The sequence below is a fragment of the Melanotaenia boesemani genome, chromosome 22 (genome assembly GCF_017639745.1).
Source record: "Melanotaenia boesemani isolate fMelBoe1 chromosome 22, fMelBoe1.pri, whole genome shotgun sequence".
Lineage (NCBI taxonomy): Eukaryota > Metazoa > Chordata > Actinopteri > Atheriniformes > Melanotaeniidae > Melanotaenia > Melanotaenia boesemani.
In genome coordinates, this window is record NC_055703.1 from 22,583,626 (window position 1) to 22,609,162 (window position 25,537).

Genomic DNA, 25,537 nt, shown 5'->3' on the forward strand with positions numbered 1-25,537 from the left:
TAATCAAATCATCAGATTTCAATGTGCATAATACAAATCATCATAATTGGATGTTAGTTTCTGTGTACGTATGCACAGAGACTAAATCAAATTAGTCATTCAGGTTCAATTCTTTTATTATTCTTTTGAAAAATGAATCTTTATAAATGTACAAAGTCTAGAGCATTAAAAGAGCATTCTGCTCATTTCAAACATTATCATCAAAGTGATTCACAAGCATAAGCATGCGCATGTTGTACCTTCTTGTTCAGATTCTGTGGCCTTTTCTTGCTTTTTTGTGTCTGCCTCTGTTGAAAGAAATGGTGAGATAAAAAAAAAATTACAGTTCCTACAATGTCACTGAAGTCACTATAATTAAAAGTGTATGTGACTCATCAGAATGACTTACTTGCTCTTGCAGCCTTGGCCTTCTCCTTTATCTTAGCTTTTTTGGATTTAAACAAAAGCATTGGTCATTAAAAAGTTCTGCACATTATTCTGTACTAATCTCTTTCTTACGCTCAGTCAAAAAGAAAGAAATCTTGGACTACCTTTGAGAAGAGGAGCGATCTTTTTGACTCTTCTGACTTTTGGCACCAACCCTGGAATTCTAGGAAGAGCTGGACATAACATCATGTTAGTTATTACAGAAAAAAAAGAGCAAACATGAGTAAATATATTTTGTCTCAAGAGAAGTGACCAGTGTGTTACCTTCTCTCTTGGGCTTTTCCTCTGTCTTTACAAGTACCTGCTCTTAAAATAAATTAAGAATAAATAAACAAATGAAAATGGCCGCTCAGCAAAAAAATTACCGAATCCTTTAATCCTTAGATGTAAGTCAAAACCACTTTTTTTTAATAGTTACCTTTCTTCCGTCTCACAGCTGAGACCCTCCGGGGAGCAGCTGTAAACACAGACATGAGATTAAAACCATAAAGCAACAAAATGGAAGAAGAAACAATGATCTATGTCTGATGCTGATCAGTACGGATCCTCAGCTCTAAAACCAAAATGAAGTCATGTTTAAGCTTTTGCTAAAAGTATAAGGCACCATTTAAAAATATTTACAGATCCAGGCTCAAATTAAAATCTACTAAGTCTACAGTCCATTCCAGAAATCCTCTTCTTTAAACAATACTGCAGGAAATGATACAGGAGATTTTTCGATTGAGTAATGTTCAGAGTTTAGAGGAATGAATAAGATGAAAACAAACCTTTAGTCTTGCCAGCAGACTCTCTGGTCTTTGCAGAAAGCATGCAGGGACACGCTGAAATCATAAAGCATGGAGTTAAAGTTTAAGTAAAAACAAATATTACAGAACACCTGCAGTTTTACTCATCATCTGACCTGCAGGCTCAACCGTTGGTGCTTCCTCCTCTGGTTCAGGTACAGGTTTCACCACATCCACTGCTGCTTTCTCCTCATCGTCATCTTCATCATACTCCTCTTTCTTATCTTCAGATTCATCTACAGATTTCTGAGGCTCAGTCACTGGCTCTTTAACTTCCTCCTTTTCCTCCTCAGGAGCAGCTGATGGAGAAAGCAGCAAGTGGCTCTAACTGAATTTATTTATCAATTCAATGGCCACAGATAGATGCACAGAAATGGACAAACAAGCTAGACTAAGAAGGCATCTGCAGGTGTTTACACAACATTTAGAAAGAAGTGTGTTCTCCTTAACAACCGACAGGAAAATGGCTTGACTGTTTTCTACCCACCAGCTTCTTCTGCTTCTTCCTCCTCCACTTTGTCTTCATCATCAGCATCGATGAGCTCATCCCCATCCTCAGCATCATCTGCTTCAGTCTCTGCTGCCTCCTCCTGGGAAGTTAATGCTGCTGCAATGGCAGCTTGAAATACACAGTACAGTACAGTGTATATATATATATATAAGTACTTGTACTTTGTTTGAAAAATTTGGTAACAGTGCATCCCTTAACCCTAATTATTTATTTTACCATAGCCTACTACACAAGTGAAGCATCTTTGAGTAATGTTGTTTAGGATTGCAGTCCAAAGTGCAACTCCATCATCGACCCACTTCTACATTTTTAAAAGCTTTATTAAACTTGCTATAGTTCTGTTGTATAATAATGCTTAGCATGCACATGTGATCATTTAAAAAGACAAACATAGCGTGTAACATTTTTTAGAGCCTTGAAAATGCAGCAATTTTACAAATTCCTGACACTTTTATTTAATTTATTATCAGAGGTAGATGTAGGAATTTTATTATTTTTGTTTCAGAAAAGTGTAGGAATGTGATTTAGCTTTTCTTTTTTTTTATTTGTGCAGAACAAATATTTGAAATTGTAATATTTGTTCTGCGGACTAACATGAGACCAGACTATTATGGGCTAGATGTATTTATAGGTGGTTTTTATTAATTATAAACTAAAAGTTAAAACAAGGTCTGTTGTGTTTGCCAAGTCAATGGCCAATATCAAGAAGGTAGATTTGTTAAAGGCAACGTTTTAATATTTTAAAAACTTTACCTGCCCGCAAGATGTCATCAAAATCATCATCATCATCATCATCTTCTTCTTCATCGTCATCCTCAGCCTCCACTTCATCAGCTAAAGATTCTGTTTCTTCATCTTTTACTTCATCTCTGTCTTCATCTGTGTCAACAAATGTTTCTATAAATGCCTTTTCCTCTTCATCGTCAAGCTCTAGTGAACTTGTATCAACATCTTCATCATCAGTGTCATCTTCATCAGTTGTTTCATAAGAGAAATCATCACTAAGGACAGTCTCTCCAAAGGAGTCTTCATCAAGTTTCAGAGAAATGTCGTCATCATCTCCATCACCTAAAACTCCACTGTCTGAGCTCACATAGGGAGGAATGTCATCTTCTTCCTCTTCCTGTTTTTCATCAACTTCATCCTCATCATCATCATGGAGGTCTTCTTGAGTGGCATCATGAGGTTTGTCGAGATCATCTTCAACATCTTTGTCAAAGTCGTCTTCGTCTTCATCTTCATCATCTGCAAACTGTTCAGAGGAAGCCACAGAGATGTCGTCATCCGATTGGTCCAGATCATCATCGGCATCCTCATCGGTGTCTTCCGCTAGTTTTAGGTCCTCTTCTAGGTCTTCATCATCGTCTTTGGCAGCAGGTAGAGGAGAAAAATCTTCCTCTCTGGTAGGTTTATCATCATCATCATCCTCACTTGCAACCGCAATAGGAGGAAGATCAAGAACCAAGTCATCGTCAGTATCTTCATCCTCAGCTGATTTGTCTTCTTCATCTATTTCCTCTTCACTGGAAAGAGGTGCTGATTCACTGACGTCTGAGGTGTCAGTAAATGCATCATCACTGGTTGTATCTTCATCATCTTCTTCTAAAGATTTTTCATCATCTTCATCAGGCTGAGTTACGTCTTCATCACTGTCTTTGAAGTCAACAGGTTCGTCCGATTCAGAATCAGGAGACAGAGCCAGCTCTTCATCCTCAGAGCTGGAAGTAGGTTCAGGAGAAACTTCATCTTCATCATCATCATCAGCTGCAGGTTCCTCTGAGGATTCTTCTTCATCATCATGTTCCCTGGCAGCATCTACCTTCTCTTCTTTTTCATCTTCATCATCATCTTTGTCTACAACTCCTACTGCTGCTTCCTCTTTAAATTTATCTTCATCATCATCTTCAGGTTCTGGTGCAGCTGACTCAGGTTCTTTCTCATCTTCATCATATTTGCCTTCATCAGTTTCATCTGCTGTTATCTCACCCTCTTCTTCCTCTGCTGTGATAGCCTCATCTTCTTCCTCAGCAGCTGCTTTTACTTCAGTTTCATCCTCCTCCTCTTCCTCCTCTTCATCTTCTTTATCTTGCTCCTCTTTCTCCTCTTCGTCTTCTTCCACTTTTTCATCCTCCTCCCCTTCCTTCTCCACCTCTAATTTCTCTTCCTCAACCTCTTCTTCCTCCTCTTTAACTCCTACCTCTTCCTCCTCTTCTTCCTCTGTCTCTTCAGTACCTCCTTCCTCCTCCTCTTCCTCCTTTTCCTCTTCCACTTCGTCATCTTCTGCCACCTCTTCCTTTTCTTCCTCCTCTGCCTCTTCAACTCCTCCTTCCTCCTCCTTTTCCTCCTCTTCTTCATCTCCTGCATCCTCTTCCTTTTCCTCCTCCACTTCAAGTCCTCCTGCTTCCTCCTTCTCCTTTTCATCCTCCTCTTCATCTGCCTCCCCCTCCTTTTCTTCATCTTCTTCCTCATTTTCAGCTCCTTTTGCCTCCTCCTCCTCCTCCTCCTCCTCTACTTCTCCTGCTTCCTCTGCCACTTCTTCTTCATCTTCTGCTCCCTCTTCCTCCTCCTCCTCCTCCTCTACTTCTCCTGCTTCCTCTGTCACTTCTTCTTCAGCTTCTGCTCCCTCTTCCTCCTCCTCCTCCTCCTCCTCCTCATCTTCATCCTCCTCCTCCTCTACTTCTCCTGCTTCCTCCACCACTTCTTCTTCAACTTCTGCTCCCTCCTCCTCCTCCTCCTCCTCCTCTACTTCTCCTGCTTCCTCCGTCACTTCTTCTTCAACTCCTGCTCCCTCTTCCTCCTCCTCCTCATCTTCATCCTCTTCATCTCCTCCTGCCTCCTCCTCCTCTCCCTCCTCTTCATCTCCTCCTGTCTCTTCTTCTTCTTCTTCTTCCTCTTCTGTTTCCTCCTCCTCTTCGTCTACTCCTTCATCTTCTTCCTCTTCCTCCTCATAATCCTCCTCCTCATATTCTTCCTCATATTCTTCCTCATATTCTTCCTCGTATTCTTCCTCATATTCTTCCTCATATTCTTCCTCGTATTCTTCCTCGTATTCTTCCTCGTATTCTTCCTCGTATTCTTCATCATAATCCTCTTCATACTCCTCTTCTTCCTCTTCCTTTTCCTCTTCAAGTTGTTCTTCCTCTTCTGCTATTTCCTCTTCCTCAACAGCAGCCTCTTCTTCATCTCCTTTTTCCTCTTCCTCCTCTTCCTCCTCTACAACTTCAATTGCTGGTGGTGTCGTTTTTACTTGCATTCCAATAACTGTATAAATACAATAACATTAAATTAACACCTGAAATAAAAACCAACAACTTCTTGTATCAATATTTGAAGATTAAAACGGTAATTTTAAGTCTTCAACATCCCCCAAAAGAAACAAAAAGATTTTTTTTGGCTTGCATGGACCCCTCTTTAAATCTGTATCCCACATGTTATAACATCAAGTCCAGCTTTGCCTTTGGACAAACTAAAGCCATTCAAATGTCCTGTATGATGTTTTTTTTATTTATTTATTTATTTTGTTTGTTTTTTTGTTTTTGTTTTTGTTTTTTTTTTTAATCCATACTAAACTTTTCAATCACAGATTCTTCTCAACAGATTTTCTGAAAGACACTTAATGATTTTATGATATAAAAATGATATAAAATACAAAACCAGAAGTTTCAGGTGTTTTGATGGCTGCTAATGGACCTGCTAATATGCAGATTGTAGCGTGCAGGTGCTGGGCTGTGATTGGTGCATTCTTCAGCAGTTACTGTGGAGAGCAGAAGAGCCATTTACCCTGTTTAACACCTCAACAGTTTGCAGTAATTTCATGTATTATCAATCTGGAGTTTGTGGGGTCATCAACCTTTTTCTCTTTATTCCTCTTTCTACTGTTTTGTCAGACTAGGTAAGTCTAGAATTCATACTAGAATTTAGTTTAATACACTAAATACTAGAATATCCGTAAGATGATTAAAGTAAGATGATTAAGTATTTTTCATTAAATTGAAGTCATTGTATTTTTTTATATCTCTCTTTGCTCAAGGTTATCTCCTTATCTGCTCAGTTTTATTATTTTGGTCCTAACCATGTTAAAATAATTTTTTAACTCTGTCTAGAAATTGTGTTTTAGTAATGATAAAGCTCTCACGCAGCCCCCAAAGAAAAAATCAACAACATATTTTGTGCTGAAATATCATTCATTGGTGTATTCAGATCATGTCAACAATGAAAATGATGAACTAAGTGTTATTTGTTCTTATTGTTTTTTTATATTTTTTTTTTCCTAAGAACTAGTTAAACTTTATTAAAGTTTGTGTGCCAAAGCCTTATTTTCTGTTATCGGTAAGTTGGTAATAAGAGATTTTCAGTGTTGGCCAAGTGATGGACTGGCAACCTGTCCCGAGCATTATCTGTGTCTCACTTGAAAGCAGCTGAGTTGCATTTACTGTATGGACTATTAAAATGGGAAAAAATAAAAGACTCCTTAGAGGATCCAAATATCCTCTCAAAGAGTGCCTATCAGTAATTATAACAATGTTCACAGTAAAGATAAAAACATATCCAGTGATAAATAATAGCTTGTAAAACATCAAAATAAAACAGTACAGACCTTTACTTCTTGATGGTAGAAATTCTCCTGCATCATAGATAAAAATAAATATTCAAAAAGTTAAAAAACAAAAACATAGATACTGAATTGCACCAAGCATACCAAATACTAATTCCCATACACTTCACCTGAAATTAAAACCCTAGTATCAGCAGGTATTAGTGTTTAGGTACTCCAGTTATTAGTTGGGAAAAGACAACCTTATGTTAGAAAAACTTAAGCAGCTAAAAAAAACAATCAAACACGCTTTTTTAAGCCATTTCATTTCCTGTTGTTGACTCCATTAGTCGACTGTTACAGGGTGGGGTTTAAAAATCATCGCCTGTTATCCAAATATAATTAATGTACACATTTACAGAAATACGTTAATCGGATACCTTTTGTTTTCTTACTCTTCACCTCCACATCCTCCTCCTCATTGTCCTCCAACCATCTTGAATCTTTGAGATGGTTCATAAATGGAGTCAGCTTTAACACCACAGTAATAACAGTCTTTGCCTGCATGTTTTCACCTATATCCATCAAGTCAATGGTTTTCAACAAATCCAAGACATAAATAAACAGCGGCCATCAAAAAAGGAAAGTACACCTTCTTTCAGTTATAAAGCTTTATGTATAAGATAAAAAAAAGAGCCTCTGGACTTCACTGTGTCTTAAAATAGGACAAAGAAAACCTCAGATCAACAACACATAACACTGTATTTCTATTTATTTATAATAAGAAAGAAAGAAAAAAAGAAGAATAAGCTAAAATGAAGAAAATATGTGGAAAAGCTAAATCCACCCTTCTGGGTTAGGAGGGTAAGTTGCAGCCAGGTGCTGCTAATTAAATGTGCCTAATTAACGGATCATCAGCAGGTGTGGGCACCTCTACAAAAGCAGAGGCTGCGTCAGTTTGCTGGTGTATGTCATTTAAATGTTTGTTCCCACAAGGATGTAAAGGGGGGAAAAACAGCATACTAAAAAATATAAAAAATAATCAGCAAAGATCTCAGGGAAGCTTCCCGTTGTTGCCCGTCAGTCTGGGAAAGTTTAGGTCCAGTTTCTAACAATTTAGAGTCGATCCTTCTACAGTCAGAAAGATTCTTGCCAGGAGTGAACGTCCCTGCAAGTTCAGTCCAAGAGACAGTACAATATTCAATGAAACTACAACAAAACCCAAGAGCTACAGCTCAGACTCTTTAGGCCTCAGAATAATACATGTTAAAGTTCTTGACAGTACATTCATGAGAACACTTAAACTATGGTATGTTTTTGGAAAAAAAAAAAGAACATGACAGCACTGCCGAACCAACAACACAAGATTTCTTTTAAATGTCCTTTAGACTAGTCAAAGCCAGACGGGAACATGTGGACATAATGCAAAAACACCTCACAGCAACTCCTAACCAGAAGATTTTATGTCCTGACCTGCAGAATATAAGTGAAAGCGTGTGTACTTCCATTTTCACATGACTGTAAAAGTGGCTTCTTACAGTGGCATTGTTGCTTTGACCATTTTATGAGGAATTTACTGAGGAAAAGATGTAATTCTATGCAGAAATCATGCTGCTTCTGTTTGGACATTTTCATGACCTGCATGAGTCAAAGCAACATGTGTCTTGTCAAACACATGGCAAACACAAGAATTCTGGCAGTGAAGAGTTCATATTGTGAACTCCTTGATTAAAATTATATGCATAACAACATATAATTTTACTACAGCATGACCAAGAAGCTCAAAGATCTGCAAACACAATCAAAAGCAACATGAAAACAAACCTTTTTTCCTCACTGCATATAGATTTCCTAGACAGAAAAAAGTAGTGTATGAAATATTATTTATATTTTGGTCTAACACATGCTCATAATGAAAAATAATGCAGTTATAGCTGAGCTTCTGAGCGTACCTTCCTCTTCATCAGGAGCAATCAGGTTGGCCGCAAAGCTAAAAACTGTAGAGATCAGGTTTGTTGATTTGTCCACAGCCTCGTTCACCGTCTTCATGGGGTCTGAGCTGATCTTGCTGAGACCTCCTGCCGCAGCGTGGACATATATGCAAGCACACAAATGCATCATTTGCTTGAGTCACACATTTAATTAGGTCATGTTTGTTTTCTGGATGTTTTAGACCAAGTCAGATTAATCCACATTCAGGACTGGTTTCTAAGCTCATTTGTACACTTCCTCAAAGCTCTAATAATTCAAGATTGAGGAAATGTTAGAAAACATCACATTTATCGTGAGGGATTAAGCTGGGATGGGGTCTCCAGAACTGAAGTCTCAGCTTTAGGAACTGTGTCCCATTAGAATATTTTAAATAAAGGTAGCCCATTTCCCAGTTTAACCACCTAAAGGAGCATTTTATTGAGCATACTGCTGTGCAAAAAGCCTTTGCAAACTCATTTCGACCCTCATTCATCAACTTTTTAAGCTTCTTTCTTTAAGAAATACACCCAAAATGTATTTTTTGATTATTATATACAGAGTAAATTTTGAGATTGCACAAAACTTAATTAAATTTTAAGGTTGTGGTCATTTTATCCATCAAACATTTGTATGCAAGTTTCCAACATAGTTTTGATGAAAGAGGGCCTATGTTCCCAGTGCAAACATTATTTATACATTTTATTTTCAGTCTTTTTTAGACAGTAAACATATTTTTAACACATTAAACTTTAATTTAACCTCATTTATAAAAAAAAAAAAATACAAGCAAATTTTTATACAAAAAACAGAGGTGCAGAAGAAATTCTTCTTGATGGATTTTCTGCTTTTTAAACAAAAATATGCAGCATGGCTGGACATGAGAAACGTTGCACATCGCCATCACAGCATCTCCTCAACACGACTGCATCTGAACACCTGAAATACTGTCAGCAGCAAGCATGAAGGCATCACCAGACAGAAAACAGCTTGTAACGCAGCATCCTTCTACAAAGCTACAGGTCTAAGCTAGGACAGAATCATCTGAATGCTACCCTGAATGCTAATAATTTTGCATTAGTAGTTTTAATCAGCATTTTTCGAAGCTTCTGGACAGAGCAGTTAGTAGCAGAAGGTGCCTTGCCTCTACGCCCTGAATCCTTTAAAACCTTCCTGATGACAGGAGGTGGGTGACCTGGTTGGATGAAAAATAGCGGTAATAAGTAAAGATTTTGCATATAGTGGTGAGAAAGGACAGGTCGAGCATGATTTTTCTGCATACCCACAATGATCTGATCACCAAGTTTTCACATGACTTTTGTTAAATCCTGAGACAATAAACAACAGAACTGGTTCATTTTTCTTAAATTTTTCTTAAATTTGATATTTTCAGATTTAAAATTATTTTAAAACTATTGGAAGACAGTTGCTTCAGCTTAGCCTCATGAGAAATAGTCAAAAATAAATGTTTCTCCACACAAATTATACAAATTATGTTCACAAAATAGGCTTCAAAATTGTGAGATGAATGTTTATGGCAGGTAGCACCATGTCACAGGAACCATGACCAGTGAGCTTTAAACTTTGCAGTCTTCAACTCTTCCTAGTCCTACCCATGTAGGGTAGGGGTAAGCCGAAGGGAAATTGAAGGGAAAGTGGGTAGAGAAGTTGGAAAGTGAGGAATGAAGAGAAGCATCAACCATCAATCTCCTGCTTGAAAGTCTTACATGACTCCTAATAATAAGGGCTGTTTTATTTCTACTATATTTCTACATAATGTACATAAAAATTATGTACACAAAAAGAACAAACGGTTCCTTCCAGGGGTGTGTCTGTTATACACACCTTTACCTTCATAAAAACCGACGTCTACATATTAAAAAGTCGAATAAAAAGGCAGAGAGAAAAAATAGATTTGAAATCATAGATCCAAACAAGTTTTATAAAGTATAGCATTTGCTTTGATTGCTGTCTCACTATCTAATATTATCTAAATATTCAAACTTGTTTTGTAGAATTTCCCCAACAATAGGATTAGATGTTTGTTATGGGTGCTGTGGTTAAGCTTGCTAATTTATGCAGATTCTAGTGGGCAGGTGCCGGGTCATGATTGGTGCACACTGCAGCAGCTCATCAGGGATTGGCTAATTGAAGGCAGCCGTCATCATCTCCTCTTCTGCCAACTTGCTTGAACCTTAAGCTGTAGCTTGACACCATGTTAACCTGAAGTTTGTAAGGGCGAGCTGCCATATTGCATTCATCACCTTTTTTTCTTTTGTTTTGTTACACTATGTAGGTAAGTTTTCCCGGCCCACAATAAAGTTATCTTTAACTCCATTCAGACTTGATGTGATCACTTATTTTTAACTTGTAACTAAACTACTTACTGTTTAAATCTCAACTATCTGTCTCTGTGGCTGCTTGAGACCTGAGGAAGATGGGTTATTAAAAAAAGTTTTGGTCTTTTTGAAGTGTTTTTCAAAATATGTCTCTTAAAATATAATTGATCATTTTGTTTTTCTTGAACTGCAAAGCTGAATATACACGAAAATATTTTAAAGAACATGCAGCTGACAAAGAAATTACTTGTGTTGATTTTTATTACAGTTCTTTGCTTGCCTCCAAAAACTGTTGCTCCAAAAAGAATATTTTACATCAAGAACGAATCTATGAGGTATATGGATTATTTATTTGTTTTGGTTATTTGTTTTTTCTTTGTTTTTAGCTAGATATAGTTTTTTATCCAAAGTAGAAACTTTTGCCAATATTGCATTGAGAATGTAAACGTGTGGAAATGTTTTCAGCTGCGTGACAGGAGGCATAATGTAGATTATGGACAGTTTTGAAGCCTTTATTGTGAAATTACTCATATTTTTCCATGGACCAGTGCAGGTATTTTACTATTTACCAGGAGAAGCAGGGCTAAGCAGCACTGTGGAGAAGAGAAGGCGGCTAATCTTGTTTTGGTATTGATGTAAAATTCAGATGTCTTGACAGACTTTATATCAGGTTAATATTCATACTTTAGGAAATCAAGGAGGATGAATTAAGCTGCTTATGACATGTATGAGTTAGAAAACTTAGTAAAGGTGTGAAACGCTTGATGTTTAAGAAGATTTTCATGTTTTGCTTTTGTAAAATGGAAAGATTAACTGTTTTAGTGATGATGCAGAAGCACACTGAATTAATGTAAAATTAGGAACTTTTACCAAATATAGTGGTATTCTACGACAGTGTTAAAGTTAAACAAACTACAAAATTACAACAAAGATTAGAAAAATACATAAAACAATCTCAAAAGAGGGAGAAATCAGATTCTGGTTTCCTTTTTTACCTGAAACACTCACAGCATCTTTAACATTTCGCACATTACTGATAAAATTTCTGCTCTGTGCATCGTGAAGTCACATTACTGTCCTTCATGGTCAAATGGAAACTCATTTGTAAACAGACCTTATTCATGTCTTGTATTAATGTATAACTAAGATTTAGAACATCTTTAAGATATTCTGATATGATCCATTACATAGGAATATATGAGGTGTACTTATTTTGGGCTCATACACATTAAATTAAAAGAAATGTGTCCAAGGACATAAAATTAGAAATAATTTCATTACTCTTGCTTTGAGATGAAATTGGATAAAGTAAATTATATTTCTGTAGTCTACTTTTGGAATGATGTATTTTTAAACACTCAAATGGTTTTAATTTTGCTATGCAAAGAGCATAATGTCTCATTTTATCCAAGAGTAATTTTTGCTAAAATCCTAAACTCTAATTAAATGTGGCATCCAAGGATCTGTTTTTACAGGTTTGTACTACATCCATGGGAAAAAGACATTTTAGAACATGAACCATTATCAACCCAAAGTTGGCCAAATATTGTAATTTTTAACCCAACAAGAAGCCATATAATTTTAATCTGAGTATAGAAAATATGGGCTTCACATGTTCTTTGTGAGAAGCATTGATGGAAAGAAACTGTACCTGAAATGGTCTTGTAGTCTGTCAGGTCAAACATAATAATAAAAACACACGACCAAGTTATGATTAGTGCCAGAACCAAGATCCAGGCTAACGGTGAGCTGAAAGTAGAGTAGAGATCATCTGTCAAACTTCTCCTGCTCCCCGCAGAGGGTGATCCAGCTTCTCCGGCCTTACCGTCGATGACCATGGTGGTGGTCACCGACGACCGTGCTGAGGAAGAAAATATGAGAACATGGTCAGAAAAACTTCACAGAAATTACTGCGCTTTTACAATAAGATGGTTATATTTTGATTTCCTGTTTGCAGGGTAGCATTCATGAGAACCTGTAACCATGCATTTAATAATACTGATGCTTCAATATGAAATTTAAACCCTAATTCTAACTGTATTTATACTAATACCTAAACTAAATGCTTTGTTCGTGCATAAGCATGTATGAGTGAAAAAAATCTGAAATATAAGAAGTTACTGGATACAATTAGTTTCAGTTGCAGTTAAGCTTTTTTCCATGTTGTAATGCCACCATCTAGTCCATATTACCTCTCAACACATTTTTAAAGGTGTAAAACAACCCTAAATGAAGAATGTTAAAAATATTAATAGACTTCATGTCCTCAAAACACAGATATTAGGCCTATTTTCTGAATAAATTAACTTTATTTCTGATCAAATTAAAATTATATTAATTTTGACCACTATAATCATAAGACCACAAAACAAGCTGACTAGGTATTAACCTTATGTTGACGTGCCAGTAGAGCTCATACTTTAATGGTCTGTGGCAGAGGTTTTAAAAGTCTGGACAGTAAGTCACAAATCTGAAGTGTGAAAAAATGCATCATGCTCATTCCTCCTTTCTTACACCATACCCCTGGATTATTACAATTACTGTTGTTATTTAATCCCATGCACACTTTGCACTAGAGCCAAGATGCTGTCCAGTTCAGGTTATTCAAATAACACCAGTCCACAGCACTTTGCAGAGAAATTTAACATATTTAATTAACGTCCAAATACAGTTCCTTTTAATTTGGTTATAATCTAATTAAAATCAGATCACTTCAGTAAAATCGTGTTTATAAAATGACAAATTGTAAAAGTTTTCTGGCTAATAAAACTGACAGCACTCATCAGATCTTTATTTTCATTCAGTTCAGTGCTTCATTTAGGTTCAATAAATGATCCAAGTTTATATTTCGGCATAATGAATAAGTTCTACATGTAGGTACGTTTTAATGCATCAAGCTTAAATGTGTGTAAAAATTCATCAAAACTCATCTGATACATCTCTAATAAAGGGGCAATGTGCTGATGCAGCTTTCATGTTAAAAAAAAGTTGTTTTCTCTATAAAAGCAGCTAATAAAAAGGGAATCCAGATTGATCTGACTGCCTTGATTCATTAAAAAAGTTGCTATGTGTGGTAAATTGAGGGTGCATCTTTTAATGCATCAAATCACACTCAGAGAATTGGAATCAAATGAAGCTCAGAGCTACAGTCACAGTTTTGTTTTGTTTTGTTTTTTTGTTTTGTTTTGTCTTTTTTGCTTCTCATTTTTTAGAAATGTGCTTCTGACTAAGCCAACTCTGTTCTTTAAACACAGAGTTTTGAATACATGCATGTCAAATTTAATCCCACAGAGTGTGAGTCAGGTATGGTTCATTTTCCCTGAAAAGACTCCTTACAGCAGCTATATTTGCATGCATAGAAATGTTCCAATGTTCCTTTTAATATGACACAAAATTCTGTATTTTCTGAATACTTTAGCAAGTTCATAATCAGACTAAGCAACAAATGAATCTGTAATATACCAAACTGAACTGCATCCTGTATACATTAAAATCCTGTATACATTAAAACTAAGCTCTGTAACATGTGAACAGTAGTGGACTATTCAGTATGCATCTCATGTAAACACCAAAACTGGAACATTGTGTTACTCAGATTAAGGTCAGTTGTTTGAATGTTACTGTATAGTTTTAAAAATATATATATACTATATACTTGCTGCAAACAACAAAATCACGGCGCAGCCAAAACGCTCAATACTGGAGGTCACCACTTAGGGCAATGAATGATTGAAATAGTGAAAAAGGTCAGTCTGCCGGTCACATTGTATTTCTTGGGCATTTCTATAGTAATGGTTTACTAATCGGTTGCAAACTGTTAAGGCACGAGTATTTGTCGTACGGGAATGCGTCACTAACAGCTAGTACATCCCAGTAGTTTTACAGGGTTAAAAACTTTTCTATTTGGCCCTTTTTATTAAAACAACTGTTAATTCCTCACACTGGAACTTTATTTTTGCATTTTATCCATTTTATTTTAGCTTTTTCTGTTTATATTTAATTACTTTTATTTCTTTTTAAAGTTTGTTTAATGTACTTTTTAATAGTTCCTGCACCTGGTGTAATGCTTTTTATGTTTTATGTAAAGCACCTTCAATTATCTTGTATCTTATCTTGTGCTGTACAAATAAACTGGTCTTGCCTCATGAAGCTGGTTTTGGTGCTGTTAATGTTGCTGTGGGTGTGTTAGAGGAGCTCAGACCACCTGTTGACTCTCTTCAGCCCACTCCTGGCAGCTACTGTCGGTTACTCCCTTACTGCTGACTCAAACAGCTTAGCAGCCCAGTAAACACACACATACACACACTTCTGTCTGTAGTTCTCCGATTCCAACAGGATACAAGCGACCGCATGCGAAGAGGCTTTTGTGGGAAGAAAGTGATGCTCCTGCATGGCTGCTATAAAATTATACGAATTTATTAAATATAAACATAATTTATGAAAAATTGAGTGTAGTTAACCATATGTGTTATTCAAGAGTTAGGTACAGTACTAAGCATCACCTTAAACAGAACTGTTAATCTTCTAGAAATAGTCAAACAAATGAACTTGTAAATGGAGATCCTCATGAGAGATTTTCATTATACAAAGCAATGTGCTGAGAAAAAATAATATCATTAAATATCAGAATTGCCACAAACAGCCTATCTTTCCACATTATTTAATAAATAAAAGACTGGTATTTTTGCAAAGGGAATGAAATGTCATACATCATACTGGCTACTTATAATGGCTATATTGTCTGTTGAAGATAAAGACTTGCTTATACTGAATGTCTTTTGTTATTGTAAGCAAAAGATAATCTTCAGTAAGTTATCTTGAATAGCCATGATATACATGTTTAGTTGGAATAAAGTGATATTCTAATACTGCCTTTTCCTACTTTTTAATGTTTTATTTGCACCACCCGTAATGTTTTTGATGTTTTATGTAAAGCACTTTGAATTGTCATGTACATGAAATATGCTGTACAAATAAACTTGCCTTGTCTGCTACATATAGGAATTTGTTGTGGCATTTACACTGTTGTTGACCTGTAGTAACTGAAGGAAGTGACATTGAAATGGACAAAAATATGGTGATCAAATTGATCTGAAAACGTAATTTTTTGTGTGTAATTTTGTTACAGAGCTGTTTATCTGAACTGGGAGCTGATCAGTACCATGAGCCATGTATTAAAAATAAAGGTGGCTTTTGTTATGAAAAACAAAGACAGTTTAAATTTAATGTTTATATTGAAGGTTAATCAGTAGTATGGGACAACTTTTGGCTACCTTTTGATTGAGAAATAGCTACTATATGGTTGCATATTATAGGTTCTTAATAAGATCATATTTTCTGTTTATCACATCCAGATTTAAAATGCCAAGACGGTGATGACTCAAGTATTAAATTAATGGTTTCTAAGTATAGTCTCTGCCAAACAGATTTCTACTGATAGATATGATTCATAAATGTTCAACTGTTAGTGTATACCGGCTGGAAGACAACAGAGTAGTTCACACAGGATATTTTAGTAGTAGACGTCACATAAAAATAGAATATTTCTTATTCTCTTAACAGATTCAACCACATGCTGAAGGTCTTTGATGGATGCTACAGGTAGTTTGTTAATCTATTCAAATTATTGGCCTAATTTAACTTGTCTTCACATTGTAAGCTTCTCATGCAGAACGATGTAATTATCATGTCTTGTTTAATAGTTTTTATCATGCTGTTTCCCTCCGTATTTATTAGCACTAAACTAAACTCACTCTACTGTTTCCTTTTTTCAAGAGGTCTTGCAAGTAACCACTAAACTGACTCTTAAGTTTAGAGTTTTTTAACTGCCCTCTAGATCTTCTGCTAAGTTGGTCAGCCCCAGTTTTACTTCTCATTTTTACTGTAAAAGGTTTGATCACCCATCCATGCATGATTCCTCCGTTTTATGGCTGACCTATCTCCACCCTGTGAATCTCTGCTCTTGATCTCACTGAGTATCTATGCCTGCTCAGCTCAGACAAATTATAAGGAGCAAGTGGCTGCGTATACAGGGAAGTCAAAACAATTATTTAATGTGTGAACAAAGCAGAACAAAGCACCGTTGAGACCTTTACAACTTGGATGATTAAGCATGAAGCTGCTATTAATCAGTCTGGAAATTTAAAGGATGGTTTCCATGTTTCCAGGATGAGTAAATTTGCTGTAGGGTATGTGAAGTAACTGAAGACTGTGTGCATTTACATGTTAAATTACAGGATTAAAGATCACCTTTAATCTGATTTTCACAATGTGTAATCTTAAGGAAAATGGAGAAAGAACTGCTGCAGTGCAGCAGATTTTTCCAATGCAATGGCATTTATATTACAAGTGTACATATATAAACATGTTAACAGGATTAGGAGCTTCCACAAACTCCACCTCTTTGAAGACATATGCTAAATTAAACCATCATTCGTCATGAAAAGCATAGAAATTTTTACATTTGAACGTTTAAATGTGCCTTTAAAAAAATCCAAGAATTTTTTATTATTATTATTTACCAAATAGCTGGGGCCTCCACATTGAAAATGACTCTCTGAAGGATTGTTTATCACTGTAAATCGAAGTGAAGTGACGGGGTAAAAGACATCGCTAGAACTGCATACAAAGTATTTAAAGAAATATGTAAGACAATAACATGTACTTTTTCCCACTATTTAATTTCTTTTGATAAAAAGTTGTTCTTAAATACCATTTTATTTGTAATAATATTGCCTTATAAACATATATCACAACCCTTATTAGCAAGTGGACTCATTTTAATTTGTCACAGCCTAGTTCATCCTGTTGGATCGAATAAAAACTTCATATTTGACATAATATACACAATACTTTGTCCTGTGATATCAGGAAACTAATTATTCCTAAATTTAAGGGTCTTCATGTTTACAGTCATGCTTTAACTTGGGTTTATCTCTCAGGGTGAATGTAAATGTTCATCTATGGTTCTCCAAGTGAAATGTCCACAATGCAAAAGCAGCATCACAGAGTTATAAAGGAGCTTTTTCAGGCCCCACTGATTCTGCAACTGAAAATAATTTTTATTTTTACTCTCCAGTGATAATATTTTTCCCAGTTGTTGCACTTTTACAGCTATTATCAGTACAAAACATTCTTGATTCAATAACTTAATGATTCTGTTGCAAATTATTATTGTTCAAATGGGACTCTGCAGATCAGCTAAATGCTTTCAGTGACGGAGCTATAAATATGACCTGTTAATGCAGAATAAAAATCAGTGAAACAGTCCTCAGTTCACTTTTAATTCTGCTTTGAATTCAGCATCCCTGCCACCATAATTTCAATATTTTGAGTTGCAAAATTGCTTAAAGCTCATGCATTAGATATTATAGTACCTCAAACTTTCTGTCAAAATGACAATGAAACTGAAAACAAGAAGAACAAACAAGATGCTTTTGCATAAATTTGTGGGATCATTCCATTATCAGGAAGCTTTAGATATTTCTCTCTAAAGTAATGTCTAAAAAGCAACTTCAGAGTCTGCACACAACTCTGAAGACATAAAAGGATCTTCAACCTGCCAAACTATTGCTAAATAATATGAATGTAAGGGTTTCATTAGTATATAATGGGGTTTGTCATAAGATATTAAAATTATTTGCACACACAAAGATGATGACTAAAGTTGCTTATGGCATACAGACTCTTATTTTTCATTTTCTAGAGATGGAAAAGTTAAATCTGAGTCATATAATGTCAGCTGACATGCTTAAGGAGGCACAATGTTAATGTTGATTGCTCCTATTTAACACATAAAAAGCATATCTTAAAGGTGCATTACAAAGAGCAGATACATGATAGCAGCATATTTTTAGATTCTCCAGATTCTTCTCTTACACAACTTCAGGGTCACTACATTAAGCAAATCATACAGTTCTTTGGAAGAACTAAGCAGCATATTTCATGCAGTGTGTTTATTGAAATTAAATGGTTAGACTGAGTGTGGTTATACTTTACCTTCAACTGTTTCAGTCATACTTCCAAAGTTGGATATATTTTTGCAGTTAATCCTTTCTGCAGATTATGTTGCCATGAAAACAAATGTCATGAATATCCTCAGCTTCTCTGCGCGGTTTAATCCCACTGATTATTTCCAATTTCAGAACAACCTGTCCTGAGAATAAATGGAAAACTTAAACCCTTTAGCCACCAGGGGGAACACTACTCTTCTTTTTCCATTCTCAAGACTTCAGTATGCACTTTTCTCTTATGTTTTGGAAGTCAAAAATTCTTTGAGTCCAAGTTATTCCAGTTAAATGACTTCTGTCCCAGTGGATGAAGTGGGGAGGACAGACAAAGACCAAGTTTAGGTGGTCAGTGTCTTTGCCCTTTCCCTGGTTGGAGCTGGGGTTGTAGATAGAAGCCCCCCCCCTCACTCCCCTGCACAGACTCAGACAGAATTAGATCGACCAGGACTGATGGACGATGGAAGGGAAAGAGGAAAGAGAGATTGGAAGTGAGAGCTTCAATGTAACTTTATCCCACCAGCCAGTGTTGCTGCTGGAATCACATGATCTCATTGTGGACGGTGACTTAACACTTAACATATTTGTCCAGATTCTTCATAATTATATCCTAATTATAAAAATCTTTCTTTCTAATTGTCAGTGCGAAGAATATTCAGCTGTCTACTGTAAACGTCTGGACCTAATTAGGCGCTGTTACATTCACGCCATGTTTCTAAGCCTCATGCCCCGAGTTATTTTTAGAGGAGCTCTCTGCTGCTGGTATTCTGCTTCGCCTTTTTAGGCCAGAGGCGTGACCTTAACATTACACCCACCCACTCCCCCCTGTGTTCTCTAATCCATCTCCTCTTGACATCCACTGGTCTGTGCAGAGCTGTCATCAAGTGGTGGGGATCAGAATTGCCAAGATGTTCCCAGTTAAAAGAAATTTACTTTGTCATATATGTTAAATAACAGGACGTTAATGCTGATATATCCTGTCTTATAATTAGTAGCATGTTGCTCCTGTGTTTGTCATTTTACAGGCTCCTGATTATCAATATTTACTGAAATGAAGTCGTTACTTCTGTTTATTTTCTCCATTTGGTAAATCTGCCCATGTATGTAATATCAGACATCAAGAATCCAGAAAAACTTGAAGACAAAAAGTTTAATATTAGAGGTGAAACAACAGAGTAAAACTCAACAGGCTAGTTTGTACTGTGACTGGAGGTATGCTGAAAAGTCAGCTAAGATAAGTTCTTTTATCATTATTACTGTTGCATTTGTTTTTATCATCAGATGATTCAAGATAGTACATTTGTTTCAGCACATTAAACATATAAATTACAATGCAAAGACTCAGGTGTCCTGAGGGGGTGCGGCAAGCCCTAAAATCTGACCACCACCCTGAACCCCCCATTAAAAACGTCTCTTGACATGCCCCTGTTACAATGAGAGAAAATTCATGAAAATCACATCCAGCTGTTCTGGTATCACTATAGACAAAAAATTAAAATAAAATCAGAGCTGGTGCAGAAATCACTTTAAAAAGAAAATGAAATGCATCTTGACATGTGGACAAATCAAGACTTAAACTTGATGAAAACATGAATATTATGGCACAAACACATTTTCATAGCGACCAGAAATCACAAAGACATCAGGAATATGATGATTCTGTTCTCAACAGGCGTAAAATGTATTAAATCCATCAGCAGGTGGCACATGTGGTGGTCGGCCAAAGACAGAAAGCTCTCCAATGTTTCCGTACACTGGATGTTGATCATTAATAAGGTTTCCATACACTGGATGTTGATCATTAATAAGGTTTCCGTACACTGAATGTTGATCATTATTAAAGCTTTCATACACTGGATGTTGATCATTATTAAAGCTTTCATACACTGGATGTTGATCATTATTAAAGCTTTCATACACTGGATGTTGATCAATATTAAAGCTTTCATGCACTGGATGTTCTTTATCATCATTTTGGACCTGTGGAAACAGCACAACACACACTGCATTATTACAGTTATCAGTGGACAAATAATAAAAACATGTTTTACTCATTAAGGTAATACTCACATCTACGTTCTCTGTGTCTTCCACCTGTGTTTTGTTCCCTAAAAAGACAAGAGTGAGGCTTGACTTTTGCTTCAACAATACAAATGCAGGTTTATCAGAACTTTTTGTTTCTTCTGTAAATGTTCTCACCTTTAATTTTTATCCAGATTTTGACTGCAACAGCAGCTGCCAGGAGAGTTGATAAACCCGCAGACACAGTAATATACAGCCACAACCATGACCTTTCTACAAAGAATGACAAAGGTTAAAGTCAGAAACTGTTACTGCACAACTAAAAGGGTAAAAACTGAGACACCTCGACTGAATCAGAGAAAACTTCACCCCACAGATTTAGACATTTAACAGTATAGTAACTTGAAAGCAACAGCAGCAGAATGCAAAGCAGACATTTCAGGTTGGTAGAAGACAGTGGTGGTCAGTCTTATTTGACTGTTTTAGTGTAGCATCATCCTCATCCGCTCTGGCCAAAGCTAAGGAGAAAGACTTTTGGATGTTCTCAAAGAAATATGTTTGCAGGCTTAAAAAGGGCAAACAGGGTCCATCGCATGTAGTTATTGGCCTTGGTGGAGGACTACTGGCCTGAACTGAGGATATTTGGTGGAAGGGATGTTGAGAAACTTCTTAATCTGGCCAAGCTCAGCAAGGTAGAGCGGTAGTCTTGTAACCTGAGGGTTGCCAGTTCGATCCTCAGCTAAGTTGAATTCATGTCGAGGTGTCCTTGAGCAAGACACTGAACCCCTAATTGCTCCTGATGGGTAGAGGTTGAGCGCCTTGCATGGCAGCTTCCACCATCAGTGCGTGAATGTGTGTGTGAATGGGTGAATTTGATGTATGATGTAAAGCACTTTGGATATCATTCCAGGTACAGTAAAGCGCTGTATAAATACGGACTTTTTTACCATTTACGGTTCTGTTGGTTTTCTCAGATCAAGATCTTTAGCAAACAGTGGAGTAGTTTGCAGCAGAGCACTGATACTCACTTCGGTCCTACGAGGGCCGCAATCCAGCAGGTTTTCCATGTATCCCTGCACCAACACACCTGAGTCAAATTAATGAGTCATTGTGTAGAACCTGATTGGCTGTTAGAGCCACCTAATTTGACTCAGGTGTGTTGGTGCAGGGATACATGGAAAACCTGCTGGATTGCGGCCCTCGTAGGACCGAAGTGAGTATCAGTGCAGCAGAGTGTGAAGTGTTCAGGATAAAAGTCAGTCCCTCTAAGTCTAACGCCACATGTTTTAGTGTTCCCTCTTGCGCACAAGCTGAAGACCTTAAGCTTCTCAGGATCTGGTTTGTGAGTGATGTAAGATGGAACAGGAGATTTCTGGTTTGGGGCATCGATCTGTTGTTCTGAGCAGCTAAAAAAAAAGGCAAAGCTTCCTATTTACTGGTCTATTTTCATTCCAACTCTCACCTATGATCATTAAATTTTGTTAGAGAACAAAAGAATGAGATCGCAGATACAAGCGGCTAAAATGAACTTTCTTCAAAAGGTGGTCAAGCTCAGCCTGAGGGATCAGATAAGAAGGGATCTGGAGGAGAATGTTGCTGCTTCCCCATGTAAAAAGGGGTCAGCTGAAGTGATTAGGACTTGTCCTATTGGGGAGTAGACCCCTGGGCAGACCCATGACCCAATGGAGGGATTATATATATCTCTTGAGCCTGGGAACACCTTGGGATCCCCCTGACGATAAGTGAAGTCGGGAGAAAGGGTTAGAGTCTGGGTCTCCTTCCTGAACCTGTTGCCTCTGCAACCTAACCACAGATAAGATGAATGAATGGATTGGTTGACAATATCTGCAGCATCGTTCACAAGCCATGTTTTGCAATCTGCCACATTAAACAGAAATGACATGTACAGTATAAAACTCCTTGAAACATCTAACAGGAATAGCGTCATGATGTCAACTTCTCAGCATATTTACTTCAACACTTCATTCCTTTATCACTATATGGGTCTATTAATACAAACAGCCTGGGCTAACAGTGTTAGCAGTTCCAGCCACTGACCCAGACTAAGCTAACTAACATTTCTAAATGAGTAATCGCATGATCTGATACAAATCACTGATAATGTCATTGTTTTTACAAAAGAAGATCTGTATGCACTGCAGAGACTCTGCATTTCAGACTCACGGGATCTACTTGCTCTTTAACTAAACTTCATCCACAGTCTGCTCCTGCTCTTAGCAAAGGGCTGTTTTGATGATTTGCTAAAGTGGGCTGCCGTCTGTTAGCCAAACAAACCAGGATGGATACGGCTTTTTCCCCTGCTTGCACTTGTAACTCTGGGATGATGTTTCACAGAAACCCGTCTGTTGATTCTAGCAGATGTACTTGATGTGCATCACACGGCACGCTGGGGTGTTCTGGCCTTAAGATTTAATGGTCAGCTCAACATTAGTGACTAATAAACATTATCACGTAAGAACATGTATGAAGATACTGGATGTTGATGTGTTGAAAAAATTCAGCATACTGTCAAAACTAAGGGAACAGAGTAAGAAAATGGTAGTGAGCTGATTGAAACTGCAAAATTTTGCTCTGTGGACAAATGCAGCCATTTTATCCTTTGTCATGAGAACGGATGGGATGTTAGAGAAAAGCAAGAGTGAAATTCAGAGTATAGTTAAATAAGTAATTTAGTGTGTTGATCTAACAGCAGAAATTGTGTCATGATGTAAATACTTACCGGTGAGAACAAACAAATAAACTGAAGAGTCTGATCCTTGTTGTCGTCCTGATACAAACTGTCTGCAGGTGTAAAGACCAGCATCCTCCACTGTGACCTTCTTTATAACCAGAGAACAGTTCGCTGTAACACTCAGTCTGACTGATTTAGTTGCTGCTTCTCTGTGAATCTGTCCATGTTCAAACAGTGGTACTGTTTTGTTTTTAAAGATCCAGGTCGTACTGTCACAGTAATGCTGGTTATGTATCACATTTCCGCAAGATAAAGTGACTTCATCACCAACTCTGACAGTGACTGAAGATGGATGTTTTCTGTCTGTAGTTGCTGACAAAAAGAGAGCAAAATGTGAGATTTAACATGCTCATTCAGAGTTGGTGTAAAAATCCTACAACACAGGTTGATTTTGGTTTGTCAAGAATAAAATCCCCAATTTAAAAACAAAACACGGCTGCATCAGTTAAAGGAATGATAATTAATTCATATGATGCTTTACTGTGTGTGTGTTCATACTGGTAAAATAAAGTATGACTTAAAAAGACCTGCTTAACTCGTTGTCTTTTAGTTGAAGTGTTAGTGTGTTTGATTACAGTTTACAGATCACACCTGCTGACAGTTTTATTAATTTATAAGAAGAATAACTAAACAGTTATCAGTTATGGTGTGATGGGATATCAAAGATTAGTGATGTAATCACATTATTATGTTGTGTTCCTCTGACAAGACAGTTTGAGCTGAAACATCATGATGTAAATACTTACTGTTAACAGACAGAAGAACCATAGACTCTGGTCCTTGTTGTCGTCCTGATACAAACTGTCTGCAGGTGTAAAGACCAGCATCCTCGTCTGTGACCTTCTTTATAACCAGAGAACAGTTCGCTGTAACACTCAGTCTGTCTGATTTAGTTGCTGCTTCTCTGTGAATCTGTCCATGTTCAAACAGTGGTACTGTTTTGTTTTTAAAGATCCAGGTCGTACTGTCACAGTAATGCTGGTTATGTATCACATTTCCGCAAGGTAAAGTGACTTCATCACCAACTCTGACAGTGACTGAAGATGGATGTTTTCTGTCTGTAGTTGCTGACAAAAAGAGAGCAAAGTGTGAGATTTAACATGCTCATTCAGAGTTGGTGTAAAAATCATACAACACAGGTTGGTTTTGGTTTGTCAAGAATAAAATCCCCAATTTAAAAACAAAACATGGCTGCATCAGTTAAAAGAATGATAATTAATTCATATGATGCTTTACTGTGTGTGTGTTCATACTGGTAAAATAAAGTATGACTTAAAAAGACCTGCTTAACTCGCTGTCTTTTAGTTGAAGTCTTAGTGTGTTTGATTACAGTTTACAGATCACACCTGCTGACAGTTTTATTAATTTATAAGAAGAATAACTAAACAGTTATCAGTTATTGTGTGATGGGATATCAAAGATTAGTGATGTAATCACATTATTAAGTTTTGTTCCTCTGACAAGACAGTTTGAGCTGAAACATCATGATGTAAATACTTACTGTTAACAGACAGAAGAACCATAGACTCTGGTCCTTGTTGTCGTCCTGATACAAACTGTCTGCAGGTGTAAAGACCAGCATCCTCGTCTGTGACCTTCTTTATAACCAGAGAACAGTTCGCTGTAACACTCAGTCTGTCTGATTTAGTTGCTGCTTCTCTGTGAATCTGTCCATGTTCAAACAGTGGTACTGTTTTGTTTTTAAAGATCCAGGTCGTACTGTCACAGTAATGCTGGTTATGTATCACATTTCCGCAAGGTAAAGTGACTTCATCACCAACTCTGACAGTGACTGAAGATGGATGTTTTCTGTCTGTAGTTGCTGACAAAAAGAGAGCAAAGTGTGAGATTTAACATGCTCATTCAGAGTTGGTGTAAAAATCATACAACACAGGTTGATTTTGGTTTGTCAAGAATAAAATCCCCAATTTAAAAACAAAACATGGCTGCATCAGTTAAAAGAATGATAATTAATTCATATGATGCTTTACTGTGTGTGTGTTCATACTGGTAAAATAAAGTATGACTTAAAAAGACCTGCTTAACTCGCTGTCTTTTAGTTGAAGTCTTAGTGTGTTTGATTACAGTTTACAGATCACACCTGCTAACAGTTTTATTAATTCATAAGAAGAATAACTAAACAGTTATCAGTTATTGTGTGATGGGATATCAAAGATTAGTGATGTAATCACAT

At 36.7% G+C, this 25,537-nt stretch overlaps 2 protein-coding genes across 2 annotated transcripts in view; both read right to left on the reverse strand.

Annotated features, from left to right (window-relative positions):
* Positions 1-18,973, reverse strand: part of LOC121633251 (titin homolog) — a 33,145-nt gene extending 14,172 nt beyond the window's left edge. The window contains exons 1-14 of the mRNA XM_041975108.1: positions 18,562-18,973; positions 12,215-12,424; positions 8,209-8,334; positions 8,081-8,107; positions 6,320-6,346; positions 2,476-4,983; positions 1,699-1,830; positions 1,328-1,510; positions 1,194-1,247; positions 845-883; positions 691-732; positions 531-599; positions 389-424; positions 240-287 (exon numbers count right to left, since the gene is read on the reverse strand). Coding sequence (XP_041831042.1) covers positions 240-287; positions 389-424; positions 531-599; positions 691-732; positions 845-883; positions 1,194-1,247; positions 1,328-1,510; positions 1,699-1,830; positions 2,476-4,983; positions 6,320-6,346; positions 8,081-8,107; positions 8,209-8,334; positions 12,215-12,424; positions 18,562-18,580 — 3,520 coding nt within the window. The 5' untranslated portion in view covers positions 18,581-18,973. The remainder of the gene's footprint in view (positions 1-239; positions 288-388; positions 425-530; positions 600-690; positions 733-844; positions 884-1,193; positions 1,248-1,327; positions 1,511-1,698; positions 1,831-2,475; positions 4,984-6,319; positions 6,347-8,080; positions 8,108-8,208; positions 8,335-12,214; positions 12,425-18,561) is intronic.
* Positions 18,974-19,802: 829 nt separating this feature from the next.
* On the reverse strand, positions 19,803-25,159 carry LOC121633262. The gene is made up of 6 exons (XM_041975128.1): positions 24,845-25,159; positions 24,090-24,410; positions 23,332-23,655; positions 20,769-20,864; positions 20,640-20,677; positions 19,803-20,549 (listed from the first exon to the last, which is right to left on the reverse strand). The coding sequence occupies exons 1-6, from the start codon at positions 24,864-24,866 to the stop codon at positions 20,235-20,237; spliced, it is 1,116 nt and encodes a 371-aa protein (XP_041831062.1). The 5' UTR covers positions 24,867-25,159; the 3' UTR covers positions 19,803-20,234.
* Between the last annotated feature and the right edge of the window lie 378 nt (positions 25,160-25,537).